The following is a 14,344-nucleotide window of genomic DNA, read 5'->3' as shown; positions in this document are numbered from 1 at the left end:
TTCTGGCCAGTGACTGCCTTGCAAGTGAACCAAAAGAGGTAGCAAAGAGAGCCTTTATTGGCCCTGCCGGTCCAACGTTAACTTGTTTTTTTTGCAGCAACTCTGAATGCAAAGAAGGGAGAGTTTTCACCATAGAGTAGGACAAACTCCACCTGCTAGAGCTCCCTCTTCTACACAGCTGTAAAGGGTCTCTATCCCAGAGATGGCAAGGAATAGAGCAGGGCTGGAGAAACTCAGAGGTGGGAGCCAATGGAGACTCTCCAGGCCTCTGTAGTTCTCTTCCCAGGCTATACAACCTTCCCAGCCACACTGTCCGCCAGTCCTGCTTCTCACCCTCCTCGAGTGCTGGAATGTGCCTTTGAAATTTGGCCCTGCCCATCTCTGTGGCCTGTGGCCCCCAGAAGGTTGCCTGTAAGGGCATGTGGCCCTTGGGATGAAATCATAGCTGTCAAGCATCCCTTATTTGGCAGGACAGTCCCTTATCCCAGCGCCATGTCCCGCTGCTGTCCCTTATTGATGATGTCCCTTAAATTTCCTGGGTTTCAAAGGAAGCAGCTCCTCTCCCCGCCTCCCTGCCAGCCAGGGAGGCTCCAACTGTGTTGCTTGGCTGCATTGCTCACCCAATAAGAAGTCTAAGAATGACTGGGGGGTTGGAGCTTGCATGCCTTGTGCTGATCAAATCGACTGCGTTGCCTGGGGACTCGCCTTTGCTCAGCGCTTTCCAGCGGAGAGGTGATGGTGGTTTTCCTTGAGGCTTGAGGCTTTGTTTGGCTGCTGGCTGGGCTTTGGCTCGGAGGGGCTCAGAAGTTGAACATACCTGTGCCCAGAAAATCCCTATTTTGGCTGCTGATCCCTTATTTTCGAGGCTGCTGGTCCCTTATTTTCAGATCTATAAGTTGACAGCTATGGATGAAATGGGTTCCCCCACCATAATGGAACAATGCCACTCCTCCCATTCAGAATCAGTGGCTGATGCCAGCTCTCAATGCTTACTGAAAGCTCAGGCTGGTATTCTAGCCTTACAACTCTCTGCGTTACTTCTTCATGGGCCACAGAGACTTATTCTTGCTCCACTGAATTGCCTCTCCATTTACTTCTCATTCCAAAGCACGCTAAACGGTCTGGGCCTGGTTAGTAATTTACCTGCTCCCACCATACCCTCCAACATTTCTCCGGTGAAAATAGGGATGTCCTATTCAATATTATATTTATTTTATTATTATGTATACCCTCCCCATCTGACTGAGTTGCCCCCAGCCACTCTGGGCAGATTCCAACATATGTAAAAACATATTAAACATTTTAAAAAACCTTCCCTACACAGGGCTGCCTTTGGATAACTTCTAAAGGTTGTACAGTGGTACCTCGGGTTACATACGCTTCAGGTTACATATGTTTCAGGTTACAGACTCCGCTAACGCAGAAATATTACCTCAGGTTAAGAACTTTGCTTCAGGAGGAGAACAGAAATTGTGCTCCGGTGGCAGCGGGAGGCCCCATTAGCTAAAGTGGTGCTTCAGGTTAAGAACAGCTTCACATTAAGAACAGACCTCTGGAATGAATTAAGTACTTAACCCGAGGAACCACTGTATAGTTATCCTTGGCTCAGTGGGGTCACATAACTCCATACCCGCCAACATTTCGCTGATGAAAATAGGGACGTCCTAAGGAAAAGCACGGCATTCTGGGATCAAACCGGGAACAGGGGTGACTTCTGTAAATCTGGGGCTGCCCCTGGAAAATAGGGACATTTGGAGAGTCTGGCTCCCACTACATGCACTTCCCTCTTCTTTTAAGATCAGATATTGGGGCTCTCTCTGGGGTTCGCCTGCTGCTGAATGAGGATTCATGAGTGTTTTGTGACACGGCTTGCTTTGTGGTGGCACCACAGCTATGGAATAGCCTCTCCCCAAGAAGCCCACCAAGCGCCGACCCTGCCTAGTTTTTATGGGAATTCTTAGACGGTTTGAGATCGTATATATTTACCACCAAATACTCATATTTTTTTTATTTAAAAAAATGGAATGCTTTATTCGTTCATAGCTCATCACACTTTGGTCACTGTTACAGTTCAGCATCAGGATGCAGGGAAACGGGTAACAAGTGAAGAATATATCACAAACCATTGACATAATCAACGTCCCTTCGCAAAGGGGACGGGCACGTTCTGCCGTAAAGCATTCTTGTTGGAAAAGTACAGCGAAGTGTCAACATTTCAAATGCAAATCGCGGTTAGAAAAGTTTGTTTAAATAAATAAATAAATAAATAATAGCTGGCGCGACCTGATCCTTTACCTAAACCACTCTACATTGAAATAAGCCTGTTTGGTGGTGCTGGCAAGAGGAAGGAACTGCCCGTGCCTGTAAAGGAACATGAATGAGGAACCCACTCTAAACCTATCTCTAATATCTGGCCAAGCTACCAGTAGCTCCTTACATTTCTGCTGGGGGAAACAGCCACACACTGCAGGTCCTTGATATTTGCACAGGAACCAGCAGCTCCAGAGAGAATGCAAGATAATGCTCAGAATCAAATGATTAGCTGCGGTGCCCTGTCCTGATCTACATAGCTCCTGGTGGGCATTGACCTCTTTTCTCCTCTGCTCTGCTCCTTTGCGGGCGTTCCTTAAAAAGGAAGCGGCGGAACAGAGTAAGCAGCAAAGAGCTATAAGGCACAAGATTGTCCTGAGCATGTCTACACTACCGCCTTAAAAGCTAACAGTCATTCCTTCTCCAGAAAGCGAAAATAAATATGCAAATAAGAATATATATATTTCTAAATAAATAACAATATATAAGTTACTTGCCAGCTGTCTCATTATGCCACTCTTCTCTGCTTCCCAACTCTTCCCAGCCTCCTTCAATAAATTAAGCTGACATACAATAAATAAGTTACTTAAATAGATAATAAAAATAGAAATAACCCGCCCCCAAAAGCTGGCAAGAATAACAACAGGTTGAAAATGCAAGCAATCTTAGTCTGACGAAACAGGGATTTCGCCTCTGTTGTTGCTGGGTTTTCCTTATGTGCCTGCAGCGCATCATTTGCGCATGAGTGGGATGCAACTTTGGGTTGCGGGAGTCCACAGTGTACTGCAAGGTCACTCATCAGAGTCTGGGTGCCAAGCGCCATCTGCTAAGCTTTCCTTCTGCTCCATTTCTCCCAAACGTCGAATTGTTCCATCGTTGTAATTACACAGCAAGAGACCCCACTTGTCCAAGAAAGTGTCCAAGGAACCGGATGTCCCGGGTTATTTGAAGACGTAACTTGGGCTGATGATGCCAGGGTTGTGGCCCATCATGCTGAGGGGGTCGGACGACTCAACGTTCAGTTCCTGTTCGTAGAAGTCGTAGTCCACGAACACGGGTTCGAGGGGGATCTTGTTGACTAAGGGCAAGAACTGGGAGAAGGGAGGCAGCTGGTGACTCCGAGGCAGGTTCCCCATCGAGCTGAGGCTGACGGGGATATTGTAGCTTTCAGAGTAGTAGAGGTTGTAGCCGTCGCGCAGAACCTTCTCGTGGAAGTTGCAGGACTCCTCAGAATACGATAGCTATTGGGGGAGGGGGGAGGGAAAGACATGAGGTTTTATGCAGTCGTATAATTGTGCGAAATCTAACATCTACCAGATCAGGGGTGGAGAAAACTTTGGCCATCCAAATGTTGCTGAACTACAGTTCCCATCATCCCTAGCTATGGATCAAGCTAGCTGGAGCTGATGGGAGTTGTTGTTCAGCCACAGTTTTCACCACCCAGTCACTATGGAGGCAACTGAAGTATTCTAGAAGAGGACAATCCAGACTTTACTTAAATGCCTGCAGTGAAGTATAGCATGCAACTTTCTCTGGAGGCAGACTGTTACCCTGGTTAACAGGTTTTACAGTGGTACCTCGGGTTAAGAACTTAATTCGTTCTGGAGGTCCGTTCTTAACCTGAGGTACTACTTAGGCTAATGGGGCCTCCCGCTGCCGCCGTGCAATTTTTGTTCTCATCCTGAAGCAAAGTTCTTAACCCGAGGTACTATTTTTGAATTAGTGGAGTCTGTAACCTGAAGCGTCTGTAACCTGAGGTACCACTGTACTGTTTAGGGAATTTAGGGATGGGGAATTATTGCACCACAGAAATCAGATAAGTGTGAATTTCAAAGGGTAGCTGTGTTTTTCAGTTTTCATATTGTTTTGAAAAGTCTGAATTTGATAGATTTACCTTTAAAACGTGAACTGAATCAAATTTCTATCCCCTTTCCTAATTGTTTACGAATGATGGAAGTTGCCTCATCCAGTTTCTGCCCACTGGATTTTTTCCAGACACCCAGAAAATCAATTGTGAGGTCCCTGGTTATTTGCAGATGGAGAGATCAAGAGAGTTCAGTCTTTCCTAGATGCATTGCAGCACACAAGATAGCCACGCAATCTGCACCCAGCAGCCACAGGTTGATTCTACAGTGGCTGCATCCCAGCCCCAAACTGAGCTGATCATATGCCTTGCAGACCAGCCCTAGTCATGATGTCAGGATCTGCATGCGATCAAGAACAGGTGGGAAGCAGGGCAGGAATGGAATGGAATTCCACCGCAACATGTTGACCTTCCAGCCAAAGGTTTTAGTTCCCTCCCCTTGCCAAAGGGTCTCTTTTAATTGGCCACACTGCATAGAATCATAGAACGGCAGAGTTGGAAGGGACCACGAGACTCATCTAGTCTAACCCCCTGGCAATTTGGGAATCTTTTGCCCAACGTGGGGCTCAACCCACAACCCTGAGTTTAAGAGTCTCATGCTCTACTGCCTGAGCATAATCTCAGAATTTGGTTCAAGAATTTAATATATTTTATCCTTTGTTTATTGACTTCAATCGTTTATATCCTGTCATACGGGAAAACATTTTGTGAACAAGTCTAGAGCAGGATTGTCCCACACGCAACCTCCTCTGAACTTATACTCTGAACTGCCTCTTCCCCAAACACATGCAGGCATCTTAACTTACCGAGCCATAGAGGCGTCCATTTGGCTTCATACAGAGAAATCTTGAGGTCTTCATGGCCTGCATGCGAATGATTCCTGGCTTGACTGCTTTGATCTCCATCAAACCTGGGGGGGGGGGGACACCCAGCAGAGAACAGGTGGTGAAGGATGAGAACCCAGGAGTCCTGGACCTTTAATTCTGCCCATTCAGCCTATTCCAATCCACCAGTAACCCTGGCCTGCAATGTCTGTATGGGGACCAGATTCAAAGTCAAAGAACATTCATATAATTTTTTAAATCTCCGATCCACTCTTTCCCCTATCCTTTCCCCTCTCAAATATGCAATGAGCCCACATACAAAGGAGAACAAGAGGCCCCTCCAAGTATGACCTGTTTATTGAGCGTTTGTCCTGATTCATTTGCACAAAACATAGTGTTAGATTCCATCTGGCCTTTATTGAGCATGTGCTTATAGGGTAGTTTTACAACAATAAGCATTCATCCTGATTCACTTTATGGGGTGTTCACATGTCTTCCCATTAATCATTTGTTCATCCTGTGCTTTTCATTCCATTTCCCCATCACTTTCCTAACTGCAAAAAGCCTGATCCTTCTTTTCAAGTGGATTTGTTGTGCCAGAACGAGAGAGCACTTTAACTGTGCGAACCTAAAATGCCAATATGGGCTTGAGTCCTTCCCACAAAACAGTGACAGTCTGGAGGCATCTAAAGTCTTTGTAGCATTCATTTGTTGTACAGAAGAGGGAAATTTCAGAAGGTGCTGCTCATCTCAGAAGAGTGCCAAACTCTGCACCTGCTGAACTACCCTCTTCCATAAAATTATTTTGGCCTCTTGCACCCCTTTCCATCCCCAGACCATGAGGAGTCCTGCCCAGCCAGCCCCTTATAGACCTCCAACTACATTAACTGGAGTGAGAGATGCTATCTATCTCTCTATATCTATCTCTCTGTTTCATCTGTCTGTCTGTCTAATGCCTTTCTCAACCTGTGGGTCCCCAGATGTTGTGGAACTACAATTCCCATCACCCCTAGCTAGCAAGGCCAGAGCTCAGGGATGATGGGAGTTGTAGTCCAACAACATCTGGGGACCCACAGGTTGAGAACCGCTGGTTCAATCTATCATCTATCTGCCTCATGCCACTTGAAAGAATGTGAAGGATTTCCCCAAATACTTACTGTATATGTTCTGGTATCTGGAGCCGCGCACTGCGCCATCTGGCATGATCTCCAGGTGGAGTTGCGTCTGGTCGTCCGCTGTGTACAGGTGGCGAAGCCGCACCTGCCCATCGAACTGTAAGAGGGGGCTGGAATTTGGTAGGGGGAAAGCAGGAGCCATGGGGAGCAGCAAGGCAGCCCAGAAAATCAGGCAGATGAGGAGACGGTGGAGGGCTACAGAAATGGCCAGCATGGCTGAAGAAGGCCCAGCCCAAGACAAGAGAATCAGGGTGCCAAAGACAGGGGCAGAAAGAAACTGAGAGCAAGATTCTAGTCCTCAGCCTTTAGTGGTTGCCCTAGTTCTTTCTTGAAAGACCCTGAGAGTCCTGGCTTCAACTTACTAGGACTCGCAACTCGGTCTCACCCGGGAAATGGTGTTGAGCCCAGGTGGTCCTGAGTCTAAAAGGGAATGCAGTCCTCTGAAAAGTGTTCAATGGTTGCTGGGGTTTGCTTATTTTAGAAAGGAAGGAAGAAAAACCCAAACCACCTCGAAATAAGGGAAAGAGGCAAATAACTCTCTCTTTTCTTGCTTCAGCTGTCTCACTCCAGGTTTGCTCCTGTCCAGCAGGAACAGAGGTATATATATACCACAGCAGAGGTAGATGCCCTTCCCCTTGGCGTTCACTCTGCCCACATCCTCCTCCCTCCCCAATCCTGCCCGCTCCTGCTTCCCCACACTCTCTAGGTCTGCGTATGAGTCACGGGATGCCTATCACCGCTGCCCCTAACGTGGGGTCACGAGGATGCCAAAGTCTAAATATTATCATTCCACAGCTGCTTTCATGCCGCCGACAGGAAAGAGTGATGTAACTTTGGGGAATACAGGAGTTAGAGAAAGGCACGTTGTGTGGTGGGAAGGGGGAAAGCGATGGAAACGAGTGCGAAAGCCTCAATAACCTGACAACTGTCCAGCATCTATTTGTCATTCTGAACACCCACACCTGAGCCCATGACGTTCCCCACACACTGAGCTCCTGCACGAACCTGATGTTGGAAGTGCAACAGTGGGGTTCGTTTGGTGTTAATTCTATTAATCTAGAAATCAAAGAATGGTAGAGTTGGAAGGGACGCTGCAGTGCCGGAATATGTGGCTGTCCCATCCGGGAATCAAACCTGCAACCTTGGTGTTATCGGCGTCACGCTCTAACCAGCTGAGCTATCCATCTATTGTTAAAGTCAACTAGCCAAGAGTGGGAAGGTACTGCTTGGGGATCAGGCAGAGGAAAGGAGGAGCGTGGTATAGGAGAGAGAAGGAAAAAGTGCATCGCAGGCCCACCCATTGCACATACCCCTTCTTGCCCCACCTTCAATCCAAGTCTGCACCTAGTTTCAGAAGGTGGGAATTATAGCTGTGGGTTAAACCACAGAGCCTAGGACTTGCCGATCAGAAGGTCGGCAGTTCTAATCCCCACGACGGGGTGAGCTCCCGTTGCTCGGTCTCTGCTCCTGCCAACCTAGCAGTTCGAAAGCACATCAAAGTGCAAGTAGATAAATAGGTACCACTCCGGCGGGAAGGTAAATGGCATTTCCGTGCGCTGCTCTGGTTCGCCAGAAGCGGCTTAGTCATGCTGGCCACATGACTCAGAAGCTGTACACCGGCTCCCTCGGCCAATAAAGCGAGATGAACGCCACAACCCCAGAGTCGGTCACGACTGGACCTAATGGTCAGGGGTCCCTTTACCTTTAACTTTATGGACATTGCCACATGCCACCAAAATCAACAAAATCTAGCCTCGTTCAGCATCAGGTTCTGTTGTTGTTTAGTTGTTTAGTCATGTCCGACTCTTCGTGACCCCATGGACCAGAGCATGCCAGGCACTTCTGTCTTCCACTGCCTCCCGCAGTTTGGTCAAACTCATGCTGGTAGCTTCGAGAACACTGTCCAACCATCTCGTCCTCTGTCGTCCCCTTCTCCTTGTGCCCTCCATCTTTCCCAACATCAGGGTTTTTTACAGAGAGTCTTCTCTTCTCATGAGGTGGCCAAAGTATTGGAGCCTCAGCTTCAGGATCTGTCCTTCCAGTGAGCACTCAGGGCTGATTTCCTTCAGAATGGAGAGGTTTGTTCTTCTTGCAGTCCATGGGACTCTCAAGAGTCTCCTCCAGCACCATAATTCAAAAGCATCAATTCTTCAGTGATCAGCCGTCTTTATGGTCCAGCTCTCACTTCCATACATCACTACTGGGAAAACCATAGCTTATACTATACTATACTATACTATACTATACTATACTATACTATACTAATCAGGTAGGTCCCATCTTGAAGAGGCTTCAGAGGCATACCTAGGCTCATTTGCACCCGTGGCAAGGAGTTGTATCAGTGCCCCGAGTCCGCTGGCTGCCCAAAACAGTGGAGGAGGAGCCCGGGGGTGCGCAGACGGCTGGGTGGGCTCCTAGCCACTCCGAGCCAGAGTGAAGAGGCAGAATTTTGCACACCCACACCCTGGGCCTGCGCCCTTGGCGGAGGCCAGCTTAGCCAACCCCTGGGTACGTCCTTGAGAGGCTTTTCCTCTCGTGGGAGAGTGCCTCTTTGCAGACAGTGCCTTCCGTTTGCCATTTATACAAATGCCAAAAATAAATCTTTAAACTTAAATAAATCATTAACTTGAATCAGTTTTTACAACCCTCCTATTAAGTTGCCGCTATTCATGTCCTGTTGACTTTAGAACATCCATAAATACTGTATATATTTGCATGTAACATTTCCTTGTATTCAAATCGCAGATTCACAAATGTCATCTTGCCTTTACATTAACGCTGTCATGTGTTATTGGCCTATTGCATGTCTAGAGCTGGGATCAAGGCCATATCCTGCACACCAAGATTTCTTTATTGGAAAGGGGTGTCTGAAGGACTGTGGTATAAACGTTAGCAGTAATATAACTGTATTTGATGTTACCCACCCTGGGATCTTATGGGGAAAGGTAGATAAGATATCTTCTGAGCAACACAAGGATTTTGGGAGGCGGCGATTTCTGTCCACAAGCAGCACTGTTTCCGTTCCGCTACAGTTTGGCTTCTGCTGAAACCTATGTAACTCATCTCACTATCCGAAATTAATGCAATAACATTAAAAAAGTAATGTGATGGTTTATGAAACACTGAAGACCAAAAAATAATAATGGTGAGTACTGCTCATCTTTGCTTGCATGGCTTCCGTTCCTGACCTCAAACACTCAGGCGAATTGTGGCAATTTCTGTTCCGGTATCTGACAGAATTCTCTGACATGTGCATAATTGTCAGGCCTGCCCTACTGTTAGGTACAGCGAATCAGCTGCCTTAAGCGGCAGAAGCTGTGGCTGTGTTTGGGGCAGTCTGCCTGGTTGTTGCTGCTCAATTCCCTAGCCCAGTCCTGTTGGAAGACACAGCTCTGTGTGCCATCACCGGTGCTGAAGCCAGTAAGATTCAGCTGCCAGCCTGGATAACGTCTGTAGAGGAAATGGGAGCAGAGCCATCATGCCCTTTGCTTCAGGCTTGGGCTAGTCCTGTTTGGCCAGGAAAGGTCCCCTCCTTTCTATCACCTGTTCATGATGCTTCGCGCTCATGATGCTATCAGGGCAGTCACATGCGATTCTGCTTTTAATACTGTTTGCGCCTGCAAACATCTTGGGTTGCCCACACTGCTTTGTTCCCGGTCACTGCAAGTCCTTCCCGTTGAAACCTGACATCTCTTCATAGCGTAAGTGGTTTGTTTTTGCCCCAGTTTTGTTGGGCTATAGCTCCTCCGGACAGCGACAACGTGTCAGCGTTCGGGAAGCATTGCAGAACAAACGGAAGATCAGATTCACCACCAAGGCACTATTATTGCATCATGGATACGTTGAAGGAATGCAGCTGCAATAAAACGCAGGTCTGGAGTGTGCTGTTGATTTCCCCTGCTAAGAAAAAAAAAAGCAAAGGAAGCTGGACTTTGGAGGAAGCTGGCCACCTGTGAAATTGTACCTAAGCGCTGAGATCAGGAGGATAGTTCCCAGCATCAGGGACGTGCTATTTCCATGATGCTCTGGTGAGCTTTCATAAAGCAGCCCCCGCACACCCGGATGAGGTTCACCTGCTGCTTCTGACTATGACACACACACACACACACACTTTCCCTGTTTGGGAAATTACAAACTTTCCTGTTGTAATTTGGGAATTTCTTTTTGGAGGAAGGGGAGGTTGGGTTGGGGTTGAAGGTTGACCTACTCAGCCACTTCCGCAGCTCACAAACATTTCTCAGCTGAAGGCCATAAAATATTTGCGTTTCGGGCAAAGTTGATGGGAGTCAGGACTCCTGTATGGAAACCTGATGGCTCTTTTCCTCCCTTGACTTGTTTCATTCAAATTTTCCCACCTTCCCTCCATGCATTTCCAAAGTAGTGGGGATTGGTGGGTTAGGCAATGTTGCATAGTGGTTAGAGTGCTGGACTAGGACCAGTGCTTTTTTTCTGCGGGGATGCAGGGGTAAGCATACCCCTAAACATTTTGTGAATCTAAGTTTGGTCTCATTGAGGGCCAAAACGCAGGTGGCACTGTGGATTAAACCACAGAGCCTAGGGGTTGCTGATCAGAAGGTTGGCGGTTCGAATCCCTGCGACGGGGTGAGCTCCTGTTGTTCGGTCCCTGCTCCTGCCAACCTAGCAGTTTGAAAGCACACAGTGCAAGTAGATAAATAGGTACCGCTCCGGTTCACCAGAAGCAGCTTAGTCATGCTGGCCACATGACCCGGAAGCTGTATGCCGGCTCCCTCGGCCAGTAAAGCGAGATGAGTGCCGCAACCCCAGAGACATCCCGACTGGACCTAATGGTCTGGGGTCCCTTTACCTATTTCAATGTGAGTAGGAAAATGAGAGTACCCATAAATGTTTTTTAGGGAAAAAAAGCACTGACTAGGACTCAGGTGATTTGGGTTCAAATCTCTGCTGAGCCATGAAGGATGTGCTCTCTGTCTAAGCTTCCTCACAGGGTTGTTGTGATGAATCATAGAATTGTAGAGGTGGAAAGAACCATGGGGATCATATAGTCCAAGCTCCTACAACGCAGGAATCTGTTGCCTAATTGTGGGTCTCAAACCCAGGACTCTGAGACCAAGACTCTCATGCTCTACTGACTGAGCTAACCCTCAGGTCATAAGAAAAGCCTGCTGGATATCAGTACAGTGGTACCTCAGGTTACATACGCTTCAGGTTACAGAGTCCGCTAACCCAGAAATAGCACCTCAGGTTAAGAACTTTGCTTCAGGAGGAGAACAGAAATCACGCAGCGGCAGCGGGAGGCCCCATTAGCTAAAGTGGTGCTTCAGGTTAAGAACAGTTTCAGGTTAAGAACGGACCTCCAGAACAAATTAAGTTCTTAACCCGAGGTACCACTGTATATTAGGAGAAATCAGCACTAAAAAGGCTTTAAAAACAAGTTGCAAAACTGTGTGGAGATGTGGAGAACCAGACTTAAGACTGGGAAAAATTAGAAACTGAATTGACAGATTCACCCATCTCCCTACCCCATTCTGAGTAAACACACACAAGAGTCTGGAATTCAGGGCTAGGCCTTGGCCAGCTCAGAAGCAAAGACTCAGTTCCCAGCTGTAAAATGGGAACAACTTTAACCACATGTAAAAGCCAGAACACCTGTTCTCCATGAGGAACAGAAGCCTACATAAGCCTTCTCCAGCCTGCTGCCTCCTCCCAAATGTTTTGGACTACAACACCCATCATCCATGGCCATGGATGAGCTGTGGCTCATGGGAGTTGTAGTCCAACACATCTGGAGGGCCTAATGTGGGGAATGCTGGCCTATAGGATAAAGAAGCTCAGAACAAGAGTCATAGACAGCTTCCCCCACGTGCAGGGGCTGTGCCACGTTTCCAAAAATCCCAGGTGTGGGTCCTCAGAGATGCTTAATGGAAAATCAACTATTTATTCTCCGCACAACAAACATAAATATCTGTCCAACCGAGTCTGTGCCTATTTTTAGTGTCTTTTAATCACGAGCATCGGAAATGTACAGTACATGCCAAATAAAGAAAGGGCATTTTTAGTTCAGATGTATTGCTCTACTTACAGCGAGCACCTTCCAAAAATATAGAAATTCCTTGGGTTGGGAGAGATTTCCTGGTGAATTCATCTGAGTTATATGAAGGCCAAATGTAATGGAAACTAAATTACAAGTGCCAGGACTGAATTTATAAGCATATTTCACATTTCCCAGGAATTAACTATGTTTAAGAGTAAACGATGAAGAAGAGTTGCCCAAAGGTGTGAAATGAAAAGGGCAGTCTGTGTTGGATGCAGGACGTGGGGGGGGGGAATTATCTGTGGGGCATAAGATGAGCTCTGCTGGATCAGGCCCCTGGCCCAACTAGTCCAGCATCCTGTTCTCTCATGGGACAGCCAGTTGCCTAATTTCTCAATTTTAATTCTTCGTTGCACATCATTAAAGGTAAGGGTAACGGGAACCCTGACCATTAGGTCCAGTCACGGATGACTCTGGGGTTGTGGTGCTCATCCCGCTTTACTGGCCGAGGGAGCCGACATTTGTCCACAGACAGCTTCTGGGTCATGTGGCCAGCATGACTAAGCCGCTTCTGGCGAACCAGAGCAGCGCATGGAAACGCCGTTTACCTTCCCGCCGGAGCGGTACCTATTTATCTACTTTCACTTTGACGTGCTTTCGAACTGCTAGGTTGGCGGGAGCTGGGACCGAACAACGGGAGCTCACCCCGTCGCAGGGATTCGAACCGCCGACCTTCTGATTGGCAAGTCCTAGGCTCTGTGGTTTAACCCACAGCGCCACCCGTGTCCCTTGCACATCATTACCATACCAAAAAACAACAACACACAAATCCAAGAGTCAAGTAAGGGGCACAGTTCCACTGAACGCCCTTTTTGGAGATTTCGGGAACAGTCCTATGCGCAAGAAGCTGGCATAATGCAAGCTTGAATAAAGGAAGCTGGAATAAAATCACACCAGATCCAAATCCTGTCTAAACCTGGCAGAGTGAACACAACTCTTTAAAGCATACCCCTCAACCGTCCTGTTTTAAGTGGGAGATCCCAGAATTACAGAAGCCTTCCCACCTTCTGATTGGATCCCAGAACATCCCATTTTTGGGACCCAGCGCTCTGGCGTGAGTCAGCTGGTTCCTGCAAGAGCTTGGGACGAGCACCCCAATTTTGATTAGCAGGATATTGGGGGGTTTGTTAAAATAATGCTGTATTTCTGTTTTTCCCAGGTCATGTGACCAAGCTGAACAGGCCTGTTATGTACTGAAGTTCTCACCCTGGGCCAGCAGGGGGATACTGTAGATAATTTTCACTCAGGTCCACATATGCAAATAAGGGATCGAAAGTGACGTTCAGTGATTGGATAGTTACAGAAAATGGTTACTGTTGCGTTCTAGTGGAGTTCTATATAAGCAGGCTGGCTGAACCCTTCAGTTCTGTTCTGGCCTGTGAATAAACAAGAGCTGTTTGAAGAATCGCTGTGTCATCTGATATGTTCACCCACAACTTAACAAGGCCAACCAGAATTGCAGCTTTGTTCAGTGAATAGGTTATCCTAACAACAAACTACAGTTCCCAGGATTCTTTGCGGTGGAGCCACAACTGCTTGAAGTGGCATGATGCCCGCCACACTTGGCCCGCCCTTACCCAATGAAAAAGTCAACTCGGAACTTTGAACCCACAAGAATTCTCAAGAAATTCTGAAGTCCCCTGAGAATGAGTTGGGCAAATAGAAGCCTCTTTTGCAAAGGAAGAAAACTTGGGGGGGGGGGAATGGAGGACAGATTTCTGCTCATCTCTAATCTCACACAATACAGTCCTCTATTATTAAGTAATGTCCATTCCCATGGGCAAGATTCTTCTACAGCGCTTACTCAGAAGTAGGTGCCATACAGCCGAAGTCCCCTACAACCTTTAATTAACTTTCCTAAATTCCATTATCAAGGTTTAAATTTAATTATATCACCCTCCAGCTTCTGCCTTTAATTGCTCCCTATTCAGTGCAGTTGGGGAATTACTGATACATTTCCCTTTAATTAGACGGTTCTTCTTTCCCATGTGGGAATGTATGTGCGTTAATTACTATTTCAGTCTCATTCTTTTTTCTTCTTTCTTTCTTTAAAAAAAACTGCTGTTTTGGAAAGGAAAGGAAAAATTAACACAAACAT

General features: G+C 47.1%; 1 protein-coding gene across 1 annotated transcript; it reads right to left on the bottom strand.

Annotated features, from left to right (window-relative positions):
• Positions 1 to 2,165: 2,165 nt before the first annotated feature.
• FGF21 (fibroblast growth factor 21) lies at positions 2,166 to 6,542 on the bottom strand. The gene is made up of 3 exons (XM_053363783.1): positions 6,156 to 6,542; positions 4,981 to 5,084; positions 2,166 to 3,551 (listed from the first exon to the last, which is right to left on the bottom strand). The coding sequence occupies exons 1-3, from the start codon at positions 6,385 to 6,387 to the stop codon at positions 3,252 to 3,254; spliced, it is 636 nt and encodes a 211-aa protein (XP_053219758.1). The 5' UTR covers positions 6,388 to 6,542; the 3' UTR covers positions 2,166 to 3,251.
• Between the last annotated feature and the right edge of the window lie 7,802 nt (positions 6,543 to 14,344).

The sequence above is a fragment of the Podarcis raffonei genome, chromosome 13 (genome assembly GCF_027172205.1).
Source record: "Podarcis raffonei isolate rPodRaf1 chromosome 13, rPodRaf1.pri, whole genome shotgun sequence".
NCBI classification, from domain to species: Eukaryota; Metazoa; Chordata; class Lepidosauria; order Squamata; family Lacertidae; genus Podarcis; species Podarcis raffonei.
This window is presented reverse-complemented; position numbering and strand designations above follow the sequence as displayed.

Excerpts from the sequence above, each read along its gene's own strand:
- FGF21 (XM_053363783.1), bottom strand. The coding sequence starts at position 6,387 with ATGCTGGCCATTTCTGTAGCCCTCCACCGTCTCCTCATCTGCCTGATT. Across the intron at positions 5,085-6,155 it reads CAGATACCAGAACATATACA|GTTTGATGGAGATCAAAGCA; the intron begins GTAAGTATTTGG and ends CCCCCCCCCCAG. Across the intron at positions 3,552-4,980 it reads ATGGACGCCTCTATGGCTCG|CTATCGTATTCTGAGGAGTC; the intron begins GTAAGTTAAGAT and ends CTCCCCCAATAG.